At 36.4% G+C, this 27,278-nt stretch overlaps 1 protein-coding gene across 12 annotated transcripts in view; it reads right to left on the bottom strand.

Annotated features, from left to right (window-relative positions):
* Positions 1 to 27,278, bottom strand: part of PTPRM (protein tyrosine phosphatase receptor type M) — a 459,433-nt gene that overhangs the window by 160,010 nt on the left and 272,145 nt on the right. For 8 of the 12 annotated variants that reach the window (XR_007376063.1, XM_048940376.1, XM_048940372.1 and 5 more), the window contains exons 12-15: positions 22,231 to 22,504; positions 21,080 to 21,116; positions 17,370 to 17,444; positions 334 to 466 (exon numbers count right to left, since the gene is read on the bottom strand). Coding sequence is in view for 11 of the 12 variants with exons in the window: in XM_048940376.1 (XP_048796333.1) it covers positions 334 to 466; positions 17,370 to 17,444; positions 21,080 to 21,116; positions 22,231 to 22,504 (519 nt within the window). In the remaining variant the exon portion in view is untranslated. The remainder of the gene's footprint in view (positions 1 to 333; positions 467 to 17,369; positions 17,445 to 21,079; positions 21,117 to 22,230; positions 22,505 to 27,278) is intronic. The other 4 variants (XM_048940375.1, XM_048940381.1, XM_048940377.1 and 1 more) reach the window with 1 other exon arrangement.

Genomic DNA, 27,278 nt, shown 5'->3' with positions numbered 1-27,278 from the left:
CACCCTTTCAGGATAGAGATCCTGTTCTATTATTAGAGTCCATCATGCAGTACTAATGCATGAAGTGCTAGAATCATTAACCTTGAGTTGTTTTTTTCTTCTATAACAAAGCCACAAATATTAATTCATAGAAAATGCTGTAGAAAGAAACAGATGCTGTCGTTTTTATAAAATCTCAACAAAGCTTCTAGGGATACGAAGGAGCACTGTTTCCTAAATTCTGACAAAGGACACGAAGGTGGCTGGAAATTTATGCCAATATCAGATTGAGAACTGTTGTAGGAGATGCTATGATATGAACATGTACATAAAAAATATCTACTAATCACTCACCTTTTCTTCATTACCAGCACAACCCCCAGAAATATAATGACGAACAGCAAGATGCCTGCAATGACTCCAGCAATTTTAACAGTATGGTCGGTCTGCTTCTCAGGCTCTGGGTCTGGTTTTCGAGTAGCAGCCCCTATGGAATAAGTAAAAGGAGAAGGGAAAAGAATAAGGACGTTACTCTTGCCATTTCTATACACTTATTGATGCCAATAATCCTAACCGAGCCAACAGATACTAATTTGTGATCTTTCTAGAGATAAATCCTGCTTTCATATGCATTGACAGGAATATAATATAATTTTTCATATTGTTTCCTGAATTGTCAGACCACAACACCGGTAGGATATCACAGTCAGTCCTGACCCTCTTGTAAGAGCCTTTTCACAGTCTCACAAATTCCTATATTTTTATTATCTCTTCTGGCTCCCCTTTCTTTCTGCCATTTAGAAACTTACAACACAATAACTATCCTAAGCCTTTATCCAAATTTGATTTGCTGGAACATTTTCCTCAATTATTTTTCATAAATGAAGCTGTAATTCCATAATATATTAGCTTAAACACCTGGAAAAGTGAGATAAGCTCATTTACTATGCATTTTACCCACAATTGTTTTTTTACACAATAGACTTTTTTTTTTTGCCTTTGGAAATCTAAATCTAGGTCACATCTGGTAGGCAAAAAGACTCCTAAACAATTTATTCACGAAGTGGGAAGCAGCTGATGATCACACTACTGGCACCCACATTTAATATCTGTTTAAATGAGATAACCAGTGCCTTACAGCATCTACTGTCTTAGCTCTTTCAGCTTCTCCATTTTAAAAAAATAACATCGTTTGTACTGTTTACTGTATAATGTGATGGAACGTCAAATCCATGTCTGATGAAATATCCATTTCCTCTACTAAATGAGTTCAGGATGAAAAAAAATGTTAAGGAAGCAACATTCAATTCACTGAACTGAATTTTTTTTTTTTTTTTTAATGGACTTCATTTTTATTTTTTTTTATTTTTTAAATCAAAATGTGACAGTATTCATGATTTGAGGCACCCTGCCATAACATGGACACGGAGATTTATGCACCACTCTCCTACTATAGCTCATCCTGGGAAGGGGAAAGGCAGAGCAAAGTCTAACTTAAGTGTAGTATTTTCAGACCATGTTCTTATTTCACTGCCCAGGTTCCACAAAGGTTTAGAAAACATCAAATGTATTTTATTTGATTCTGCATTTCCTTTTTTTTTTTTTTTTTTTGAAAGAAAGCAAGTCGGTGATCAAATTCAGAAAATTTTTGCATATAGAATTACAATGACAAGTTTCTCATGTTCTCACTCACAAGCAGGATGTTCCAGGATGGTTGTTCTGATTGCCTGCAGTTACATTCACAGCCTATTTCTTCCAAATTCCACTAGGAATGTGTGGAAAACCTGGCAATTGTTATTGGTGTCATAAAATGGGTCCTAACACATAATCAAAATATTTCTAGAGCTAACTGTGAGTACCAGGTTTTTTTGAAGTAATCAGGCCATGGTTCTTTGTGTGGGTGGTAACTCAGAGAAAGGTGATCTGCTACATATCTGTGTCCATTCCCAACAGAGTATTAGTTCTATAGCAATGAACTGCAATTCTCTATTAATAAAATTCTTACTCTAAATGTGAAGTCATAACAGAATCTATCCCTATATTTTCTTCTGTGCATATGCATGAAGTTCTGTTATAAACAGTTCTATTTTTAACTTCCTTATGTCATAGATAAATGATTTTAAAATCTATACTGCTCAGAAGTGTACAAGATATTTAGAAAACACCCAGTGTATCATCTTGCAAAAGGCAGCTGTTGAATTGGATTTGACAAAGAAGAAGCAGTGAATCAAGCAGTATGATGCAAACAGCAGGAGATGAGAAGGATGTTGCAGTGCCCTTTTAAACCGAAGACCCAAATGAAGAATGCAAAGACAACAAGAAGCAACACCATTTCAGGTATAACTTCTAAGACTGGTTCCTTCCAATGTCTCTTCATCATCACCTACTTCAAGCTACTTCACCCTACTGGACCACTTACAGTAACACCTTCTTAAAATTTGCCTTGTGGTTTCCTTCCATTAAGGATTTCAATGTGACTTTTGGGAAGCTCAATATTAAAGTTAGCGAAGACATCCTTGCACCATTTTAACATACAACTCAACTATCCTATCCATTTTATCTCATTGTCCTGTCTCTCTTTGACACAGGATTCTCATTTCATCGGAACTACCTAGAGTTGCACAGTGCAGAGATAGTAGCAGTCGTACTGAGAATACAAATGTTTTCCTTGTATCTTGGAGCACAACTTTCATGAAATGCCTTCAGTGACAAAACATTACCCTCTGGGTAATGCGTTACAAGCTGCAGAATCCACCTCTAACACAAACTCTCAAAACAAATTGTAGACAAGGAGAAATACAAAGTCTAACATTAGGACACTGAAGCTCCCATACCATATCATATAGTGATTACCCAATTGAGTAATCATCAGAAATTTTCTAAGAAAATTACATATAGTGCCACTCTGAGGAAGAAACCAGAATTGTTTATCACCATGATGGACTCAGCCTGACTCGCAGACAAAGGCAGACAGGCAGACAAAGGAATGTCTTAACCTGGAAGTATGTTGTGTGACATCCCTTTTAAAAAAACCTAAAATTAACCATTATTATTAAAAAAAAAAAAAAAAAAAAAAGAAGATACTGGTATTAACTTAGTTCTCATTTGGTCTCATCGAGCATCTCATTCATTCACTGAATGTTCTTAGGGCCAGCTGATTTGACAATCCACTTGGGTAAAAGAACCAAATTTTCCACTTTCCACTTTGCTTGAACACCTCTTTTTAAAAAGAATATTAGAAATTCTGGATCAACATTTTCTCCATTTTTATTTAAACTGTTTATTCCTTTAGTGTACCTCAGTTTTTCTTAAAACCTTAAAAATTAAAAAATTGATTCTATCGCATTCCACCCCATATTTCAGCCCCTTTAGCATAGTCTGGTTGTACTTTGACAGCAGGCAGACACTGAAGAGCTTGCATCTGCAGCAGTGAAATCTGCATTCATTTCTTCAGTGCAGCAACCAATTTTGAAACCTCCATGAATGAAAAATTCTTCAAATTTACCTCCAATGAACACTATCAGGACTGAAGTTAAAGATGATACTGCCTCTTTATTCAGTTTGGTTTTGTTCTTCATTAATCCACATCACCTAGCATCATGATCAAGAGCTGCTGCCTCAACTCTGACTCCGCCAGCTATTTAATAGACACGTACAGCACATAGTGTTAAACCCACAAGTACACTAACTATTATAAAAGTTTCATTTTACTTTTCTTTGGTTCCTGTTTAATAGGTAGATCTTGGTCTAGAGTTACAATTCATCTCTCATCTTGTAATTGCATAACTGACTTCTAATCTGTAGGCACATCACAATTTGCACTGGCATTACAGAGAGGAAGGCAAACAATGTGTAAGGGGATGCAAGTCGCCAGAGGCAGTAGTTCTGAAATTAATTTTACTACTTGACAGACTGTAATGGCAATTTATGCTTTTAGTTTTGTTTGCGTGTTTCCAAAAGAAACTTAGAAAGTCTTACTGCAAGTTTAAAAAACGGTCATGTGTTTTTTCTTTACTGTACCACCATTCTAAAAAACATGACAAAATGTAACCTTTTTTTACAGTAATAGTATTAAATATACACTATATCATGATATTATAGCTGTCTCATCAAATAATTTGTCTGATACAGCCATTTTAAAATCCCTTGCTTAAGCTAGAGGATTTAAAAATGTATACCAACAAGACCAATGGACTCCTACATCTCCAGCAGAGTGTCTGTCTTAAATCATAGAATGGCTTGGGCTGGAAGAGACCTCAAAACCCACTCAGTCCCATCCTGTGCCATGGGCAGGGCTGCCCCTCAGCAGCTCAGTTGCCCGGGGCCCCATTCAACCTGGCCTTGAGCACCTCCAGGGATGGGGCACCACAGCTGCTCTGGGCAGCTGTGCCATGGCCTCACCACCCTCTGAGTAAACAATTCCTAACATTTAATCTAAATCTCTCCTTTTCTAGCTTAAAGCCATTTTCCCTTTTGTCCTGTCACTGTCCATCCATGTAAAAAGTTAGTTCCTCTCTTGCTACAAGATTCCTTCAAGTACTGGAAGGCTGCAACAAGGTCTCCCTGGAGCCTTCTCTTCTCTAAGCAGAGGCAACACTACTCCCTCAGCCTTTCTTCATCAGAAGCAGCCCTTTGGTCTGCTTGTTGCCAACATCTGAGCTAAGCCCACTGCTTTTTCCTCACAACGCTAGACCAAATGATTTGATAGCTTTTTGTTTGCCTGACTTTTAAGTTTCTGGTTCTACCTTTGTACACAGCAGCCTGACTTTAAACCTTACACAGTAACCTCACTTCAAGTTGGAACAATCGGGATAAATATATCCTGACCACACATACTGTGGTGTACCTCTGGAGAGGCAGTATGTCAGTAAAAAGCAGCAAGTGCAGGACAGCTCAAGGGAGCTTCCTAGGAAATGAAAGGACAAGGAAATGTTTCCTGACAGTTTACAAAGGATCAAGATGCTGACCTCAGAAAGTCCTTAATTGATGAGAGCAAACTCTCTGCCAGAAGCGAAAAAATTGAGATACACTTATAGATAAACCTCATGATGTCACAATATCTAGCAAAGTATTTCCACAGGCTTCCTGCAGTGAATAAAAGAAAGGCAGTAACATCGTTTGGTTCAAAACCCTTAGATATCTACCCTTAGTTAATCTGAAGAGTTTCCAACTTTCTTTTTCCTTATTTCTTCCCCATTCTTTGTGGCTGCAGTTCAGCAGCATTTAAGATGTGAAATTTCATTTTTTTCCTTAACTCAAAAATAATTGCCCTTCAACTGTTTGACTTAAGACTTGCCCTCATGGTGCCCCTTTTGTTCTGTATCTTGGAAGACCCAGTGATTACATTTTTAAGTAATGCCACAGAACACCTACTTATTTTTGACTCCCAGACCTATCTCACCAGTATTTTCTTTATATTGGAATCTCCTTTTCTGTGGTTTAGTGCTGAAAGAAATACTTTTCGGTGTCTTACCAAATCCTCCTCTGATTGAGAAGTGAACTATATTTCTGTAATTGGTATCTCACATCTACTGTAAGATGAATTCTTGAGTTACTTCCTTTGGTGGAATTTCTACTTCTCTACCAAGATTAAGTAAAAAAAAAAATTATTTCTTAGAAAAAATTCTCATTCACACTTAAGATACATAGCTCTAGTATTAGTATTTTAGTATTTCATTTATTTTTGCTTCTGGGCCAACAGTTCTGCAGTTTCTTTGAGCAGAAACTTCCCTTTCCTTTTTCACTCAGAAGGCACAAGTATCATGTTATTAACCTAACCAAACCCTTAACAATAGTCTCCTGAAGGTTATTTCTGGATAGAAAAGTTTAAGCAGAACTACTACTCATTAAAATGGAAGCTAAGACTATCCACTAACAGAACTAGCCAAGCCAAATATCATTCTTTTAACTCACATGTAAGCTTTCCCTTGTTTTTCAGAATGAAAATTTTGTTCTGACCTCTAAAAAGACCTCTATCAAACATAAGTCCTTCTCTTTCTCTCTTTGTATATCAAGAAGTATTTAGACTTGTTTTTCAGTGTTTATTAGTCCCTTCTAAAAGCTGTACTTAGAAGTAGCTGACTGACTGCCCATTTCCGTACAGAAAAGAACAACCATTAAAAGAACCCTCTCTCAATAGTCTAGGAGGTGCTAACTTTGTTTACAAACAAAGGAATAAAATAAAAGCAGTCACTGCCAAAACAAGCTACAGATTGTTTTGTCTAAAGCAATCTTAAAAATTCCAGACATTTCTTCTATTTGAGTAACAAACAACTCCTTTCTTTAACTAACTAGACTGGGCTTGCACCTAAGGCTCACCACAGCGGCTGCCCATTTGACTTTCTGCTTGCAGCTCCTCAGTAGGTTCTTGCTTGATATATCACTTGCAAGCCTTTCCACCTGAATTTAATGTATAGGCTTCCCAGTGGCTGACATAATGGTTAACTTTAAAAGGCTTTAAAGTAAGGATACAGTTAGTCCAGGTTGTCCCAGTCTCCACTGAAACTTGAGACTAGCTCACTGTGTTAGTATGGAGCCTATTCTTTCCAGATCTTTTGATCTCTGCTACACAAAAACTGGGAACTGCCAAATGCACTCTGTTCTCTCTAGAACAAAGTAAACGATCACACCTACAAGACTTCAGATTCTTTAAGGCATGCAATCAAATTATTATGCAGGCAGCGTGATTCAACGCTTATTTCAGCACCTACCTTCATATTATTTCACAAAGTGGGTCAGGAAGATGAAATATAATACCTCTGTGTAACAGATAAACTTGTCATTAGGTGGCCAAGATGATGCAAAATATTCCATGGAATAATGGAAGCACAGAAGTGCAATGCTTCCTCAAAACATCCACCACTACAGTCCCATGGTTCTTGTCACCAGAGATCAGAGAACTTGGCTCTAGAGACTCTGCCCATACTTTCCATGGTCTATAAAAATTACAGGAGCAAATACAAAAAGAAAAAAATACTTACTACTCTCTATTAGTTATACAATAGTAGGACAGCAGAAGCTCTAAACTGAACTGGAAGTCTGGCTGTTCTAAGAACAGTGTAAGCACAAGCTAAGCAATCCTTTTCACCAAAAGCATACTGTGTTTAGCCAAGACAGGCTGTAATAGCTAGCTGAAGGTGGAAGAGGGAGGTAAATACTCATAAACAAATGTAAGGAATACTCTTGCTCTTTCAACCAGCATTCATTATTTTCAGTTAATAGTAGAAAGAGATATTTAAGAGTAATATTTTTTAAAAATTATATCAGTTACAGTGTTCCAAGGAAGGAAGGAACATAACTGTTCTAGACCTAAAGGTAGGGACAGCCAATGAAGAGATACCAAAAGTAAAGGACTGGGACAAAACACAACGTGACAAGATAAGTACACAAATAGGTCTGTGCTACTGGTATGAAAAATTGTGCTCCAGAGGTGTAGGTCCTTTTATAAATATTAAACAACTGATATCAATTCTAATCCTTTGCCAAAAACTGCAAAATACACCCAAGATGGGTCAGAGATGGAAAATGTCCAGTTTACCCCAGAAGAATTTCCTCTCTATTTCCACCCTGCTATCTCCCCCATGACTGCAGACAATGGTACACTTATTCTTAAGTCTACAGCAGCATTATCAGTTCTATGAAAAGATAAGCCAGTCTAACACGCTTTTGATTTGAATTTCAAGTTCTTTTCAGATGCCAGGCTTTGGAACTATTTTGGAGAAGATCCAAAACATACGCATTTCTAGATGAAATCAATTACCACCCTGGCTAGTGTGTTTATACTGTAAGTGACTGGCATTCAGTCCTCATCTGCTAGCCAGCATGTATTTTGCTAATGAAAGTCTTTGTTGCATTGCCCTGGTAGAACTCCAGCTAAAGGAGAAAGTTCTCTCTCCCCCCTTCATCACTGAAAGTTTTCCAATTGGTGGCCCTACTTCTCCTTTAAAACCGCTCCGATTTTTGCCCATATGATGGAAGTTATGAGGTGCTGTTGGGCAGACTATATTTGTAACAGAAGGTGGTTTTGATTAGTAGTTTTTTTTCAGTATTTTCTCTCTATGCCTTGAATATATTAGTTTTGTAAATGCCTTCAAGTAAGATCTACTTTGCTTCTCTTTTTACAGTATTTCCTCCCTTTGTTTTCCCTGGCTTCTTCTGGAAATGCTTATACATAAACTGCTTTATCCATGGGGCAAGGATTATGTCTTTCTGTTTTGCTGAGCACTGTGGTGTGGAAATCAATCTATCACAATTTTCCCTTCTATGATACATTAGCTCTCACTGCATCTGTCTGCTTCAACGCCATGGCAAAAGGGAAAACAGCACTCAAAATATAGACGAGTATTTTATTTGTAATTTATGATCATCAATACAACACATATTGCCGTGTAGAGCTCTCCTTTTCCTAAAAATAATTTCTGCACTTCCACAGGACAACCATACTGATTCAGAATATTGTTTATTTGGTGCTTTTTAAATGCAGAAAAAAAAACTGCCTTGTTAAAAGATTTATGCACAGAAGGGATATAAGGCTTCACTACATAATTATGAATTATTAATTTTGTTTGTAATATTATGTACAAAAATGTAAATATAAGCAACAAAGAATTGCATGAGAAGAAATGAAAAGCACTGATGAATATGACTCATTTAACTGACTATTGAATGAACCCTGTTTCTCACTGGTGGGTGATTTGTGTTGGCGCATGTGAGCAAAAAGACTTCCTTTAAAAAAAAAACCAAAAAAAACCACGTGTTTCTGGTTGTCAAGAATAACAACATTCTTTACAAGACATGCCTAAAACAAGCAAAGCTCCTCGCTTGACACACATCTTTTGGTCTCAGCACAATCATTTTTTATATGGAATTTCAAGCCAGGCTTTTTTGGATACTGGATTTTTCTGGAGTTTTTTAAAAAAGGGCTTGTAAGAAAATGAGCAAGCAAACCTTCACAAACTGCTCATTTCCTCCAGAAAACAAACCAAACTAAAACTTACTATAGTAACACTTTATCTTCCTTTTCTTTAAAAGAAAGAAAAAGGAAATAAAATTCATCAAAAGCTTCGTCTGGTCACCAAAACCACTTGAAGTCCTTGCTCAAAAGCAAAGAAATTAGAAGTTCTTGCACTTTAATAGCATTTAGACTCAGAAATTAATAATCAGCATAAAACATATAGACACAGTTTATGATGTTCTTGGGAAAAAAAAGAATTTTCTAAGGAAAAATAAGCATTCTTTGCAATCTTAAAATTTTCACATGGCCCTACAGAGCATCCCATTGTATTTCATTAGGAAAATAAAGGGTTACATATTTATAAGTATTGATAATCTGTGGCCAGAGAAGCAGCCACAAAATGAGGTCAGGTGTGTGTACCACATATCTCCACTTCAACAATGAGAGAGATCATGGTGAATTCAAATTATCCCTAAGGAAATGAAAGTAATCAGTCCAGACTGATCCTGTCCAGACATAAAAAATTTTCTGAGCACATCCATACCACTTTTTTAGTGGCACATATTCAAGCAGTGGATAATTCAACATCATCCTCATCATAACCACTTCAATTTCATCTACTGCCAAGGTGACCTCTGGGCGACATGTTTTCAACACCAGACCTACTCCAGAAACTATAGTAAAAGCATTAATAAATACCAGATGTCCTTGAAAGCTTGTCTCAACTATGATATACAAACAGGAAAGTTGTGGGACTTCAAACTTCAGACTCTGCAGTCTTCAGAGAAGGAAAATTATTCTGGACATACTTAAAGTGAAACTCAACTTCTGGAGCTCAATGGTATGGCAAACACAACTTTTATTTTCTATCCATGAATAGAAGGCATTACAAGCACCGTGGAATTGAATAACCTGGAGCTAAGGGTGAGGTACTGTCTTCTGATGTTTCCAGTACTGAGGACTTTACTACAGGAACATACACAAACTGCTCCAAGCAGAAAGTCAGCAAGCTGACATTCCTGATGATTTCCACTACTAGCTTCCTTCCCAATAGAATCCCTTACAAAAGTGCTCATCAGAAATCTTTCACACCAGTCACTCTCTCAAAATTTATTTATCATCACACACTAACTGCCTATTTGTAGGAGGATAGCACAAAATAGTATCTGAAGAACTTCAGATGAACCAAGACCACAGTTCATCAACAGGAACATAAATAGATCAGGCTTCCTCTGAATGATCATCACTAATTCACATTTCATTTTTCATGTATTTCCTGTACACTTTAACGGTTATAGAAAAACATCCAACTGTCACATTTGATTAAGAATGCCTTAAATAGTCATTTTTCTCTTCATTCCTTTTCATATCACTTTTAATTAGAAACACATTTAGTCATAAACAGAAGCTGTCTAATTCGATGGAAAACACAAAATATACCCTGCTTGCTTCAAAAAGGTTTCACATTTGGTTCTGACCAATGATGACTCACATTTTTTAGCTCTGTTCCCCCTGTGTTTCTGATGTTAACTCAAAAGATGAAAGCAGAGTTTTCTGTTTACACAAAAACTTCCCAGCTGTCAGCAATGACAGAAAATCAGATGAGCAGAAGGACATGAAAGTTCAAAGTGCTGAAAAAAAATAAAGTCTTAAAAATGCACACAGAATTTGAATGTCGCTCCCAGAGCTCTAAAATCCTTTCCTCTTGCATCAAGCCTACATTACTGAAGAAAAGGATGTTTTCAACACAATGTCTGGAAAAGTAAGTGTTGAAATCCCATCAATAACTAGCCGCAGCTAGCACAGTGTTGAGATATTACATCAAGCAGACAAACACAGCTTAGGTATTTACTGAATCAGTTACTTCAAGGAATCTAAGAAGTGAGTGAGTTAGTGGAACATTATTTTGCCCCGAGTAGCAAGTTCTGTTCTGCCTCCTTATAAAAGCTGACCTTATTCTTCTTACTACACTACCCTACTTAAACGTAACACACTGCAATATCACTTTATTCATTAGCACAGATACGATCCATGTCATATTACATTGCACTTTTGTTAACTCTCCAGTGATACAAACATTAGATATTCAGAACTTGTGAACGACAGGTTATTTTACCCCAAACAAGGTCCCACACTTTCTTTCAAATTAAAATTCAAATTGGTGAGCATTTCATGAATGTAGTCAGTAACTACAGATGGGAAACACTGAAATTCACAGGGTTTTGGTTTTCTTTTTTTCAGTTACTAATTATATCTGAGTTTTTCTCTCTTCCCTTGTCTCTCCTTAATTTTTCATTGTGGTACATGCAAAACCATCTATTTGGATGTAAAAATTAGAGACTTTTTTTCTGTACTAAAATGAAATAGCATACCAAATCACACAGAAGCATAATATTAAAAAAAAAAAAAATTATTAATACCCGCTTTGTATTTTCTGCTTCTCTGTTGATTGTTGATGAACCGTTTTGGAACAAATGTAATACTGACCAGTGCTGCACAGATAGCACAGATTCCTTAGATTTGTCAAAAGTTTGATCCTGTCAATTTATTCACATAGTTATTTTTATTATTGATTTTTGTTTCCATTCTCCATAATGAGATTAAGGAAAGTGCTCCTTGCTCCAACCTCAAACAGCCTTAAAGATATTCTGATACGATGACACATCACTGAGCAAGTAGATTGTTTTTCATGCTAGGATGAATTGAACAGACTCTTCTTCAGCAGCTGAAGTTAAACCTTGTTTCAGTCTCTTCACTTAAGAGATGCTTGATGCTGATACTTGACATTATGCTCTTCTCTCAGCAATGGACTGGGACACTTACATTTCCTAGTCAGCTAGTTGTGTTCTTCAGGGATTTAACACAGATCCTGCCATGACTATTAACTCTGTGATACCCAGCTGTTTAACTCTACTGAATAAAAGATAAAACTCAAGTCTCTACAGTGCACAACCTATTTACGCTACTTAGTCCTACCTGAGGGATAACAAAGGATTACTACTTTCTTGTAGGTCAGGGGATTTACTCCAGCTGTTCCTTCCCTAGGTCTGTAACATCCAGGACCATGGGTACAGTGCCAGGGTAACTTATGAGTACTGATCTCCTTAGCAAGCCATAAGCACTTATGGCATGAGTCATAGGTAACTATGCATTGTAACACATATGTGTGTTACAACGCAATCATTCACCACTCACTGACCAAGGCAGTGCACAACATGACGCCCCACCAGCACCGCAAGAGCTCATCCTACCAACCAATGCCCTGCAAACCCCAAGCAGCAGCTGGGCCCTAGCCAACACCCCACACCTTTATGGCCTTCTGCGAGGTGTCATGTGGTGCAGAATGTCCCCCACTCTAGTTCAGACACTGTCCTAACCCGAAGCAGTGACCAAACATCAGTTTGATATTAATGCTGTTTGGGCTGAAACAGCCCAATAAAATAAGCCCAAAAAAAACCAGCCCAATGAAATAAGATAACATCATCCTCAGCATAACTGTTTAGCTTCAGCTTTTTTTCAGCTAGTCTAAGGAAACTGTACTTACATTTAAAATCTTAGGTGTTTTGGATGTACTCTTAAAACCAGAAAACCTGACATTTGACTAAGCAATAAAAATATATAAAAAAAAAACAAAACCAAAAACAAACAAAAAAACCACTAGCTCCCATGGCAGTCCTGTATCCTCTTAACATTTTCTTGTAACTATACTGTTTTATAGATGAAACTGTCATCGCAAAGATGACAAATCTAACACATAAAAGAACAAAAAAAGGGCAATAAATCACAAGTGACACTCCAGCCCACTGGAATGCACTAAGCCACTGCAGCAGAAAGTGAGAAGATTTCCACTTGCTTCACATTCTGCCCATTGGAGTGGGAGAAGCAAGATCTCTGCACAACTGGTAAAAGAAATGCTGGAGGTACATATAATAACAAGCTTGAAGTTTTATGTATGAGAGTCAGATCATTCTCACTTAGTCTTCTCCTTCATGCCATAATGGCACCATACTTCACACCAAAGAGCCTTTGGCTTTACACCATATAGGTGTTTGCCCTCCCTATGATAATTATGCACAGCTCCCACTGATACCAGTTACGTTCAGAAGAATCGATAAAAGAATAATATCCTAAAACTGTGGATCCAACCGGAAGAAATGCCTGCATATACCTTTGTTATTATAAACAACACTGCAGTGTCAAGTAGGAATTCATGGGTTATCCATTACTCAAAGCAGCACTTCGTGTTTCCACACATCAGAATACATCTAAGCCAATGCTACAAGGTACAGGATTGAGAAAAAGAAACATGATGTTTGTCCAGCCCATGCGGCTATATCTCAAATTACACCAGTTCTGTTAAGCAAACTAGATAAGTAGAAAAAGAGTCCTTTTCAAATTCACACTTCTGTTTTTGTGCTAATAAATCATTTTTAGTAATGCTGAGGCTGAGAGTAATAAATCTGGAGTAAATCCTTTCACATAAAAAAAAATCCAATATTCGAGTTGAAATTTTTCACTTTCATACTGGAATGGCTAGTAAGAGAATCCGACCAAGATGTTGATAAATGTTACGTATTGAACTAGATCTGAAGCGATCTGTATATTTTATTATACAGTTAACTTCATAAGGGAGGAGAAAGTCAATGGAACTATTTTTATGATTCTTTTTTGGCATGGATTAAAAATACGCTGCTTAAGGTATGCAGGGTAAAATTCATATGAGCTTTAAGATAGTCACTATCATAAAAGAATACTTCTAATTCTTAAGTATCAGTCATTCTATAAGATTTCTGACATATCTTATTGTATCTGATCTGTACCAAGAGTTTTATCTATGAAAAGTGTACAATACAGAACTCCCACTTCCACCTGCATGTGTAATTAACAATGGGGAGTAAAAAAGGGCATTCTTTGGAAATCAGCCTTAATAACATCTAGCAAAGTGGTGGCTGTTCCACTAAATCACAAATGGAAATACTTTAAATATAAGTTGCTCAGACAAATTCCAACAATTAAGAAAATGCCTGAAAGAATGAACATCCTAATCACAATTCCAAGCATGGTATTTTATCAGAATGCAGACAGAACAGATGAGGGCCAAGTGAATACCAAATATGGCTAATTTAAGCCTATTACATGAAATGTCTCTTAAAAAATAGCGAAGCAAAATGCAGAAGCTTTCAGGATTTCTCAGAAACATAGATTTGTTATTCAACTTTAAAGTCAAGCTTACAGTCACTTTCAAGTGGTAACTTTTTGAAAAATCCTATAAATGCTTTCAGATTGTACTGTAGAACTGCATTAGCTGTATTTGCTTGTGCAAATATGGAGACTGCATCATGAGGACCATTATGCTTCACGTACACACAGTATTTTCTCTTGGCTAACAGATGATAAAAACTTTCCCACGCTGCAAGCTCCAAGTGAGTACTGAAGCAAGGAGTAGCTATAGAGATATTTAGGACAAATAGCAGGTAATTCTACGGCTGCAATTCACTTCTGTATGAAAATGAGGGAGAAAGGAAAGAAAGAGGAACTAATGCATTGTTTATAAACTTATATATCAGTCAGTGCCAGGATGAGTTGATAACAGAGACTGTGCAAGTTGGCTGGAAAGCTGAACTGTATTATCACAGTTTGCTGAAGAGGAAGATCTCTTGAAAAAAAGTAACAATGTTCAGGAACACAGCCAAGATTTTAAATTTCTGTTATGCAAGAAGCATCAGCTTCCCACCAGAAAGAAAAAAGAAAATCCCAAACCTGTCCTCCCGACCACAAATCACATATCTCCTCAAATCCTAAAAGGGAAACATAACTTCTTGATTGCAAATGTGATTATTTTGATGTTCAGCAGAGAAGTAAGGAAAAGGCATTAAGCGGAAAATGCTTTGCAATGTTATTTAACTGCTACACCTGAAAGCCTTGTGGTAACTACGGCTGGCAACAGCCCTATGACTTCCACATAAAAAAAGCCCTCTTACATGTAGATCCTTTCTACTGCCTGGGAGAAGGAGGAGGGAGAACAAGCTCCATTCCCTTTTCTCTCATGCCTGCACCAGCTCCTATGAATCTCCTTTAAGAAAATCCTTGGGTTCCTCATGGGCACTACAGATACCATGACTGCCTTACTACCTTGAAGGTTCTTACACAGTCTGTCTGTAGAAAAGCTTACTGTTGTAAGAACGACCATGTGTGCAGGGCAAAAGGACTTACACTCCCTATTGTGGCAACTGAGAAGGAAGATGAAACTTCTTCCCTTTTCACCACATGGCCTTTATAAAATGAGAAGAGCTCGTGGAGAAAAAAAAAAAACAAAACAAAAAACAAACCAACAACAAAAAAAAACAGGAATCATTTCAGAGACTTTCTAATACATTTCAAAGACAGCCACAAATGCCATTTGTAGATATAATTTAATACTTTGTCCATATATAACTAGTCTCTGATTATAATGCTATAAGGCTGCATAAGCCTAGGCTGCAGCAAATGAGAACAAGCCCAAATGCAGCAGCCATGGACGTAGAAACAAAAGAAGAAAAACTGCTTACCTTTAGAATGCCTCAGACAGGCAGGAATCTCCAGCAAGAGATACCCTTGCCTCCACTGCCAACCCTTGAATGAGGTCTGGGAAGGGGTGGGGATCCACCCCTTACAGACAGTCAGATGAATGCAATGAGCTCCCCTGGGTTGGCCCTGCCTTCCTACCAGGTGCTCAATCACTAGCTCAGGCCATGAATCAGCATTTTTGCTACACTGGTATAGCAGATGTATTTATTTAAGGAAAAAAAAGTAAGAAAGTCACAGATCTGACAGACAATTTGAATATCCAAGCTATGCACCACCAGGAGCAAAGTAACCAGTGCTTTGCCATATATTAGCTATGATACGTATTTGTTAGCTATATCTCTGATCTCTCATTGTTAACTACAGTAGATATTTCCACCTTACAGAACAGATCTGTCCTCTGGAGGTCCCTGTAGCTACTCAGTTCTGCATTAAAACAAATTAAAAAAAGGAAAAAGAATGAGATAAAAAACATTTACTTCTCCATCTGGAAATATATATATACTTATTTGAATCCTGAGATGAAGAAATAAAAATTGCTGAAGTTCAAGAGATGCTGTTTGTCTATTCAAAGCCTTATTTGTACTTGCAAGTAAAACACTGAGCTATAAAAATGCATGTGGACAGTGCTACTGACAGATCACTAACAAGAACACACAAGTACTTCCTAGCATCATACATCCATTATTCTGGTTAGCTCCTATGTTATTACATAATACGAACTTACATGCAACAATTTTCTCCTGATTGACGCAATAACTTCAGCATTATGTATTTAAGCTTTGTTATACAAAACACATATCACAGCATTAAAATCTATTCCAAATATGCCACTGATCCTCTTTTCTTCAGTTGAATTATTTACCTGTCTCTTGTTGACTGATGGAGAATCCAGATGCTAAGGATCTAAACTCCCCTTGACCCTTAGGCACCCCAGCAGCAATATTTACACATTACCCAAATAAGCCAGTGTTCCTGAAAAAGGCAGTAATTTTATCACCTGCTAAATTCTGATGGACTAGGTCTAACTTCCCCTCTTGCATTTTTCAAACTCACCTTAGGTTTTAGAAATTTGTTTAGTGCATTTTCTCACTATTTGAAAATACAAGGGTTTGCACTTTTTTTTTGCAACAAAATGAAGTTTCCTTGAGTTTGTAAGGATTTCGGTACGCTCTGAACTGGCCTTCAAGCCACACTCAGCCCAGTAATTGTCTCACTTCTGCACTGAGTTTTTGTGACAATTAGATCTAGAAACCTTACAGCTCTGTTCATTTTCATATCTCACACCCTAGGTTATTTTAAGACTTGAATTCATATATGACATAACGAGGGAATTGGTTTTACTTCTTTTTAAATTTTATGCATTTTGAAATGTTGACAGAAAATCTGACCTTCCCAATACACCATGGGAAAATATAAAATGACAAACATTAATGAAAGGTCTTTGTTCTAATTTATACATGCAACTTGTGAACCTTAAATAAATGACAGATATACTAGTGTCTTGATCTAATAACAGAAAAAAAAAAAGCAAGTACATAGATAGATATTTGTATTTAAACTATGACTGAATTTACACATGGAGTGAAGCTAGATCTCTTCACATTAGGCTTGAAAGAATATTCCATAGATTACACACATAATGGAAACATGCAGTAGAGTTGTACATACGGCCATGCGTGTGTGCGTTTTGGTGCCAAGCACACAATTTAATTTAATATAATGGAGCTGAAGAAAAACTTACAAACAAAAAGAAAGTTTTAACACAGAAAACTATTTACGAGCAGAGAATGAAGAAATCATCAGGGAAAAGGAGCCAAAGAAAAGGAGACAAGAATGGGCATGATGACTTGTCTATACTTGAACTTCTGACCTGTTAGTTGGTCGTCGCCTGCAGCAGGGGCGATGCGAATGTATGGTGTTGTAAGCTGAGTCACGATTATCGCAGCTAAGGCAAAGGAAGATTTCCAGGTCAGCATGCATGAGGGAAAAAAAAGCCAGACTGAAGCTAGGCCAGCAAGAAGAATCTTGGTCAATAGTTTATTGTCTGAACTTCTTATAAACAAAAAAGAAAAGGTAAAAACAAAACCAACAAACAAAAAAAAAACCCAACAGCACAAGTTTCTTTTCATCTTCAGTTGTTAGTTTGGTTATTGTGAATAAATGAGTTTTTGTATATGACTTTCCAGAAGAGGACTCAAAGCACACTATTTACATAGAATGTGTTTGAGGAAACGGGAGACTGTTAGGCTCTGCTGGTTGCACCACTGGGCTTTCTAAGTGAAAGGCTATCGCCTATCAGATTACTCTGGTCTTAACTTCCCTATGCAATTTGTACTCATTTCACACTTTATTATCTCATTTTATTATATTTTTCTATATTTCCTGTTAAGATAATTTTCACATAAATGCTCTTGAGCTACCTTAGATTCATTTTTATTGAGCCTACTTAGGTCTCTGCTCTGGAAACGCACACACTACCCATACACTTAACTTGCAACATTCAAAGAAAGACCACTGAGTTATCACCTTTGAGTTAGGTATGTCTGTAGCTGACTGAGGTCCAAGCTTTACATCACCTCATGTTCTGCCACTACAACAAGAAAAAGCTGAAAAACTCGGATTATCTGTGTTCCAAGTGCCCTGATTTTTTTGTCAGAGCTGTTAACAGTCTGACTGTTACAGATAAGTATTAGCGTGCTCACAGTAATAAGATCTTGTATTTCTTTATTTGCCATTATGATTGCCTCTAAGTAGTTAAGCACACTATGATACATATGTATTAAGGAATATAAAAAAAAATTAAAAGGTCAGATCCAACATGATGCAGCTGGAGAATGATGCAAAGCAAAAATATTGGAAAATTAAGGAGAAAATTATATGAAAGATCACTAATTTACACAGAACAGCCTGGGTGCTATTAGAAATGTGGCAACGAGTGAGGAAAATAGATCATCTACCATCTGCAGACAATTAAACTCAAAACTGCTGCTGCATAATATTTTGAAATATCCCTCTGCAACACTGAAATGCAGTGTTGATAGTAGCTGCTTGAGTACTGTTGCTATTCGATTTAAAATATTATAATATCCTTTTCTCTCTCATAATTAATGAAAGCCTTCCAATATCGCAGAATTTGAACAATAACGTCTGCCTCTTGAGAACTGGAATCCTAGGAGATAGCCAAGATGTCTCTATCCAGACAGAGTTGTAAGTCATATCAGGAAATATAGTCTTAATATAAATCACAAAACACCATAAAGTTGATAGCAATAAACTTGGAAGAGTTCTGGAATGTTTTCAAGTTCGTCTGCTGAGATTTCACAACCATTTAGCTTGAAGAAAGAGTACATATATGAAAGCCATATCTCAAACAAAATACGACAACCTTTATTACCACTGGTATGAAAATTTCTTCCCAATTTTTGTTTGTTTGTTTGTTTAATTATCTTGTCAAAGGTAATGGGAGTGGAAACCCTGCAGTCTCCACATTTGTATATACACCAAATAGTAACAGAGGTCCTAGAAGGCTTTCTCTACAGACAACTAAGAACAGAAGATTCTACATCACAGGAATACGCTATCTGATCCTTCTCCAAGCACGGTCAGTGGCAAAGGTTCTCTCTGACTTCAGCAGAAGCTGGAGGAGAACAAAATCCAGTATTCTGATCCTAAACTACAATTGCTGGAATCAAGATTTTTATATGATCTCAAAAAAGGTGGTGGTGATGGGGGAAATGTAGACATGTGGGCTGCGAATGGGACAGGACAATTCTCCGTCTTGTCTCAGTGCGTGACTCAGTGCGTCCAGGTGTGGTGACTTCTGACCTACAGAAAGTAAGAAGTCTGCTTTTCTCCTTACCTCTACTGGATCTAAACAGGAAAAAATATTTGTACAGATATCTATAATTAATATCATATTACAGTATGTCACAGTCTACATTTTAGTTTTCAAAAAATAATATAGTTTGAATATATAATAGAGATCTGCAAGCACAGTGATCAGTGCTTTTCAGAAGCCCCTCTGTAAAATTTTGTACCAGGGACTATGAACGCCTTTGAGGACACTTCTGACTTCCAAGTTCACACAATAACCCCTTGTATGACTTTACAGACTGCACAAAGGTATTATGAACAATTCTGAAACCAGCTTTCAAAGCAAAAAAGTACAGAGATTTGTTTAAAATAAAAGCTGCATTTCTCATCTCCCTATTGTCAGATGTGCTACCTTGTTGCTATGGAAGCTATTCCCATCCATGAAGTCACCCTCGCTTCTCAATCGAGAGAGTAAGGTTTTTCAGTCAGTCAAGTAATTGAAACAGTTGAACATCCATTAGTGATTAGGATTACAAATCTTCAAATCATCTAAAACCCATTCCCCTAATCACCTATTATGATTTGTGAGGCAATGTAATCTGCTCCTGGCAACACCAAAACTCCCAGAAAACAGCACAGAATTTCATTTTAACATGATATTAATATATTTTATGTTTTATTAGGCTTTAGTGAAGATATTTGAAAGTTTGCTATGGTATTGTAAGCAGTCAGTAAACTGGAATAAAACTTCTTACTTTGTTCTTGGAAAAAGAAAAGGAAATAGTTTGAAGAGATATAAATTTTTCATATAAGGAAAGAGGCAATCGTGCTAACATTTCATTTATTTTTCAGTAATGAGATTCTAATCCATCATGTTTAGATATATTGGAGGTGGTGGAACGACATCATCTGTATGGAAATGGAATCATGCTGAAGCCAGCTGCGTTGAGAATAGCCACTATGAGATACAATGAAGAATTTTTCGTGTCACACTCTTACCAGGTGTCCAAACTGCAAAGAAGCATTAACTATTCCTCTTTAGCAGCAGTTCTTTTCCTTTCCTTTCCTTTCCTTTCCTTTTCCTCTACTACAATCTCCACATAACCATATTATCCCAGCACCTCTTTTTCATGCCTTGAAGCTGGCACTAGCTAGAGGTGCTAAAAAGATGAGAGTACAAAGATAATTAGAGACAAGTCCTAGCCTTCGAAGTTAAATAAATCAGCAATATGTTTACCTTTCCTCTCTGGGGATCAAACTCATAGCTAGGACTGCCTCGACCATACCATCTTTCTCACAAATGGCAGTAAGATGCGCTGACATTTCAATAAAAAGAGCTGTTGTACACCATGAAAATGAAGAACACAATTTCTCCACTTTTTTAAAGCAGTAAAGATAATTGCTTATGGGGAAGGGGTGATTTTTCACTAATACACATGTAGCTACTTTGCACTCTGCAAACTGGCAATTTTACAAATCTATTATATATAAAAATGTCCAAAACATTGAGAGATCATATAAAAACCCCCAGAATATATTTCAGAGAAAGTGTTCAAGTAAACAACTAGAAATTAGTAGCACATTTATTATTAATAACAAACAAACAAACAAACTTCCTAAATCTCAGCTAGAGACACAAATGAATCCTTTAAAATTCTGTAACAGATTCAATGATACCTTTCAGCAACATAAAACACTTCTGCAAGACCAAGAGAAGGAAAGGTCAACAGTCCAAATTACAGAATACATCACATAATATGAACATACCTTTTGTGGCTACCCTGACACAGTCAATCTTGGTTTCCTGTGTAAAATAAAGAGGAAAAAGGTCACATCTCGTGTTTCTAAGCAGAGAAAGCCATCCATGTTTCTACTCTTAAAAAGTATTGATACAATGCAGGAAAAGTGTTTACTTAGTGTTCTTCGTTACGTATTTAACTTGTTATGATGGAACTCCACTGTGCTTTCACAGTATGGACAAACACTGTTTTGGTATGTTGCATAAACAGTTCAGTTGGTAAAGAAAACAGGCACATGATTCACAAAAGCACAGGCAAGTGTTCAGCTTTTTCACTTCAGTAACTTAATGACCTTGGGAGATTTTTCTTTTTCTTACAGGTAAGGATAACTCTAAGCATCATGCTAGACAATTTTAGAAAGAAAAAATAATCGATGGCGTTTCACATTTCTGCACTGTCAGTGCAATGTGAAAGAGGGACCATTATGGTTTCTGGCAGAAAACATTTCCAGGCTGTCAGCACAGACAGCCAAAGCTTATCAAGAATTGAAGGGCTCTGGGTAGGTCTGTCCAGGAAATGAAAAACAATTCCAGGAAAAATTAGCCTGATGAAACATGATCTGTGAAGGCCTTTTTACACACTCTCATTCCAGTTCCATCTAGTTATTTTTCTTTTACCGATTGCAGAAAGGAAAAGAATAAAGATTATTTCTAATTCAGCAAGGGCAACCAAATGAGAAAGTGGGAGTTGAACATGGTATAAACTAAGGCAATGGGATTGGACAGGCCAAGACAGATGTGCTAAAAGCCACAATCAAGTTTGGCATAAATTTAACAAAAGGAATCACAGCACTCCTTTTATCTTTGAAAAGGAAAGGAAAACAAAAACAAAAACAAAAAAGATGAAAAGCCACTGGACAGCTTTCAGATAATGACAAAATGGCAATGCATTACTTTGTTTACTCGCTATTGACAAAATGTGCTGTTTTCTCCTGCTCTTCCTGTAACCTTTAATCATTAAGCTAGACCGTGTCAGGAAAACTGTTATTTTTAAAATTCATGTGTTAAATTTCACAGTTACTTCATTTTCTCATTAGCAATTACACTGGGCATCTTGGTGGTTGATGCCAATTATCTATTTACACACAGTGTATAAAACCACGACTGTCATAAGACTTACCCCATTGGCTCTGCTAGCAGCTTGAAAATAGATGCTGTAGCTCTTATGAGGAAGAAGAGGAGTATTCCAGAAGCCACTGTAGGTTTTGTTATCACCAATAGTAAAAGGCTGAGCAGCTTGTAAGCCATTGGCTGGAATCTCTGCAGCAAAGTAGTACCGGGAATTCAAAAGTGAGGCATTTTGGAAATGAATGGGCACTGGGTAGCACTTTAGGATCTCAGTTGTCTTTTTGGTCCTCCGAGGGCGTTCCTCTTCAACAACTATTTGGTAGACACTAGGAGCATAGAAAGGAAAGAAGAAAAAAAAAACCCCATATGCGTTATTATAACACTTGGGCAGACAATTCTTTCTGAGAACTTAATCTTGCACACCAGTATTTATGGAAAAAACACACCACCACCACCACCAGCCTGTAACGAGAAAACAAAATGGGAAGAAAGTCTCATTTTGGTATTCAGGTGTATGAATTCATGGCATTGATTCACGCTTTCAGATAAATTAATTTTGTTTTAGAAAAATAAAATTAGCCACATACATCACAGCTTTTCATTCAGCAAATTCATGGAACACTTTCTTGTTTGAACTCTTGTACAGAAAAAAGCTTCCTTGATTAGTGCTAAAACATAGAATTAAGTATTATTTTGTTCAAAGAAGTAAGTGTAAAGCTATAGATACCATCTTCTACCCTGTTTCTCTTGCCTAAATGAAATTAAATGAATAGTTAGATAAAAATGAAGAAATAAATTACAAAGAGACAGGGAATAGTATTTGCTTAACTGTTGACATCATAACTATTTATAAAAGCACACATTAAGTAAATTAAAGTCTTTTAAAATTTTGATGGTATATCAACTGTTACTGAGCAAGGGTGAAGTACTTTTTGATGGATGTTTTTTTCACTCAGCAAAGCACTTTTCATACATCTTAGGGATAATCTTGTTCTTAAGCGTTTCTGCATTCTGCAGAGCAATTCAGGCTATAGTTGCAGGTTTTGCTGTACTGGACCCACAGGGAGTAGCCAATTCCTCTTCACTGTAAAGGTGCAGTGGACATACAAGCAGAAACAAAGAAACTGTGATTTCTGCTGTATATGCAAACAGCAAAATCATTATACCCTCACAGTTGCTGTAAAAGTCTGAGTCAGTGCTTTCAGATTTGTGAAGTGGGACATCCATGTCTCTAAAGAGGACTTACTTGCAACTTTATTGCTTCACTGGAGACCAGTGATTTTTAATCATTATTTGTCTTCTGAAGTCTTGAATCCAAGCAAGCAAGTCAGTATGGGTAACATCTTAAAGAGACAATGTGTCTACTTTTCTGTATGCCATCTACATCTAATAACAATCTACAGTATTTGAAGTTGATAATTCATAACAAGCAGCAATCTCTGTGCAGGATATATTCATTTAACTGGCAATAGCCCCAGTCTTCTGACTTGTTGTCCCCACTCCATCATCCTTGTGTTTACAAAAGCCTGCTGTAAGCACAGGCATGGTTGGGCTGGGTGACTGTGGTCAGTACAGATGACAGAGGGTTTACCTCTTCTGCCTGAATTAGATCTTTACTGTTAAGACACTTTAAGTGTCTTTTTGATGATATCTAAACAACTCTAAAATCCCATTAAAGTCAGCAGGGAGCAAGTCAGTACAGGCAGCAGATTTTAAAGACCTGACCAGCTAGAAGGAATCTTTCAGGTCAACTGAATTGCTTTCTAGGCTCTTACTGACTACAATAACACATCTAAAAATCTGCACCTGGACACCTAATTTTGGATTTTTCAATCTGAAGAAGAAACCCATGCAGAAATCTATGTTTAAGTAAAATTAGGTATAGCCATAGAGACAAACAAGTACCTTGAGGGGCCACTTGAAGACCACTGTCGACACATACCCTGGAAAACGAGGTCTATATTTTTTAGCAGAAAGATTTCCATTAGTTGACTAATTCCATGCTAAGTAGTAAGGGAAGGTCAATGCACAGCAGCCTGTCTGCAATTCAAATCAACAGCTGACATAACTTTAGAACAAAAAGTAGCTCAGAAGAGTGATTCCAGACTACTTTGAGGAAAGACTGTTAACTCCTCTAGCTATGAAATTACAGTGAATCTACAAGTAAATACTGTTTGAGAATTGGAATATTGGAGGAAATAAAAAGTGGAGAATGATTCAAACATGTGCTCTTTCAAGGTATTAAACTGGACACAGCTGCCATATACCACAGCAAAGATAAGAATCCCATGTTCTCACTATAACATGGCTAGTAAACCAAATTTTGGATTTGGCTGTCAGCTGTGAGGAGAGCTGTCTCCTTTTTTCTTCCAACAGAACTGAATATAAGAAGCATCTCAGACCAGGCTAAGTAATAAGACTCGTTTCACTATCAGTTGAAATGAGCATTCTTTTCATTTTTCATTAAGTGATTATAGCTAGAGATTGTAGGTATTTTAGAAACAAATCTGTCATTAAAATGCTCCTTTTCTTCTTGCAAATTCATATTAGTTATACTTCATGCACTACTCCAGTGTATATTACATTTTAAATGCCTGCCATCTATTCATCTTCGGAAACATTAAAGAAAGAGATAAATTGACTGGAGTAATTTCAAACTCAAGATGTCTTTTCATCCTTACTCCACAAGACAAATTAGATTTGCAAGCATCTAGACCTCAAATCTATTTTCTCTTTAATAATTTAAGTACTAAAAGGTCAACCAGCTCTTTTCTGTTCCCCTTTATCAAAGTCCAAGTGCTAATGAAAAACAACTAAATCCTATCTGCTGCCCATTTTCCACACTGTTGTTTCGCTGACGTAAATTAACACATTGTAAATACCTGGGTCAATGGAAACCTGACAGTACTTGAATGATATATTTTATATTTGTATAAATGAGATCATCTTGCTAACAAATTTTATACAATTAAATCAACTACAATTATAATCCAATCACTAATTCTTATAGTTAGGTGCTTTCTTTAATGTGTAACTGTCCAATTGTCTATGCTGAAAAGGGTCCAAACCTAATAAATTGAGCTAGAATTGCATCAGAACTTTACTATTCCTCAGAGATATTAGTCATATTTTCCGCTTATTTGAAGTTGCATTATTTCTTTTCCACACCTCTGTATGTCAGAGGATAAAGTCTTCCTATCTGTAATCCAAAAAAATAAAATCTACACTGTAGAGAAAGGTGTTGAAAGTATTTCAGCTATTGGTAGGACTTACATTGAACTTTCTGAAGGAAAGAAGCGTAATTTGTGTTTAATTTACACTATGCAATTCTACTGCAGAATTCCAATACCTTGGAAATTGAACACAAAATCTACTTTTATATTGACTGAAATTTAGAGCTGCATCAAAAATGAAACACATGGCAATTACTGTAAACTTAGGATTCAAACATTTCAAATGTTGGGATAAAAAGCATGGAAAAAGAAAAACTAAAAGACATTTTTTGAACTGCTTTTTATTTTAACAATTCCAAAATGGTTCCAAATTTAAATGATTATACAGAGATACAATCTAAACATAATGAGGACCACAAATTTGGTTAGCAATTAGAATTACCAGGCTTCTCAGATATTTACTTAAAGCGAATTGTTCAAATTAAAACAATCTTTCAATGCCTCCTAAATATAGAGAATTTTTTTCAGGCAAAGCTGAAAAAATAAAGCATGAAAGAAGTAAAACATTCTAACAAATTAATCAAAGATGCTAAAAGAATTTAGATATTAGAAAAATGAATCATGGTATTAGTCACATGCTGAATCTTGACATTACTCCACATTACTGGAAGACAGTAGATCACACACCATTTAATCAAAGTCTCATTCAAGGAGACAAAGTCATTTTCCAGAGAGATCTACTGGGTAAAAGAGTGGATTTCCAGGTTCTTAAAACAGAAGTCCTTAAAATGGACAATCTAGGTATTTATCAATTGAAGTTTTTGAATATGTAAATGCAACTCCACCAAAAGCAATTTCAAATTGAAAACAAAGGGAAAACAAGCTTGGTTGCTTTGTTATTGAAAATCTGCCCAATTTTTTCTCTCTTTAATGGTCTTGATGTTTCACTTAACTGGAAGCAATTTGTTGACATCATCAGGAATTAAAAAAAAAATAACAGAACAAAAGTGGCCCAATGGTCTGAATCTAAACTAAGGTTATCTGGATTTCTTTACTAGTATTAATACAATATTTGTGTGCAATCTTAGACAAGTAAACAATTTTGTGCCTCAGCTTTCCAGCTGTAAAATGAGTGGGAAAGATTCTTATTCCCTCTGGACCAGTTTAACTATTAAAAATTGAAACTAGGTAATGTACAAAGCCAGCAGAGCTGTTAAGACTCAATAGCACTGCCCCAGTCAGCTCTGTAAATTGCTGGACTAGTTTTGCAGACTAGTTTTACATCACTGGTAACAGTGATGTCATGGAGTCTAATTTGAAGTTTTCTGCTCTTTATAATCTTCCTAGTCTCATAAACATAAATAATTGGTATATTTTATAGATCTATATATTTTTTTATTTGTATACTTTTTTTAAAAAATGCAGTCAGATTGAAACAATATACCTATCAACCACTTATACTTAATATACCTATCAACCACTATTTCAGTTATTTATTCCTGTGACCAACCCTACTTTATCTGTACATACTGAATAAAACATGTTCCAACTGCTGCCATTTTCATCATAGATGTGAAAACAGTGAATTGACTGAACAGTAGTCCTGTCCCTGTGGCCAAAGTTGAATTTCACACATTTTCTCAAAGGGAAAGGCAGACAGTGTTTAACTGTGTTTTTTCTGCATGTCAGAGGCCAGAGCTATATTCAAGATTAGCGCTGATAGCTTAGAAGGACTGGGTGCACTAATAATTGTTCCAAGAGAGAATAAGACTTTGGGATAAGGGATTTCTGAAAGAATATAGAGTGCATAGTATACTTAGGAAGGTTGACCCTTTCCAAACATCAGATGCGAGGCAATCTACACGAGACTAGATTTTTAAAAATTATTTATTATTTTGCATTATTTTTTAAAATTCATTTTCGAAAT

Source organism: Lagopus muta, chromosome 3 (genome assembly GCF_023343835.1).
Source record: "Lagopus muta isolate bLagMut1 chromosome 3, bLagMut1 primary, whole genome shotgun sequence".
In the NCBI taxonomy this organism is placed as follows: Eukaryota; Metazoa; Chordata; class Aves; order Galliformes; family Phasianidae; genus Lagopus; species Lagopus muta.
This window is presented reverse-complemented; position numbering and strand designations above follow the sequence as displayed.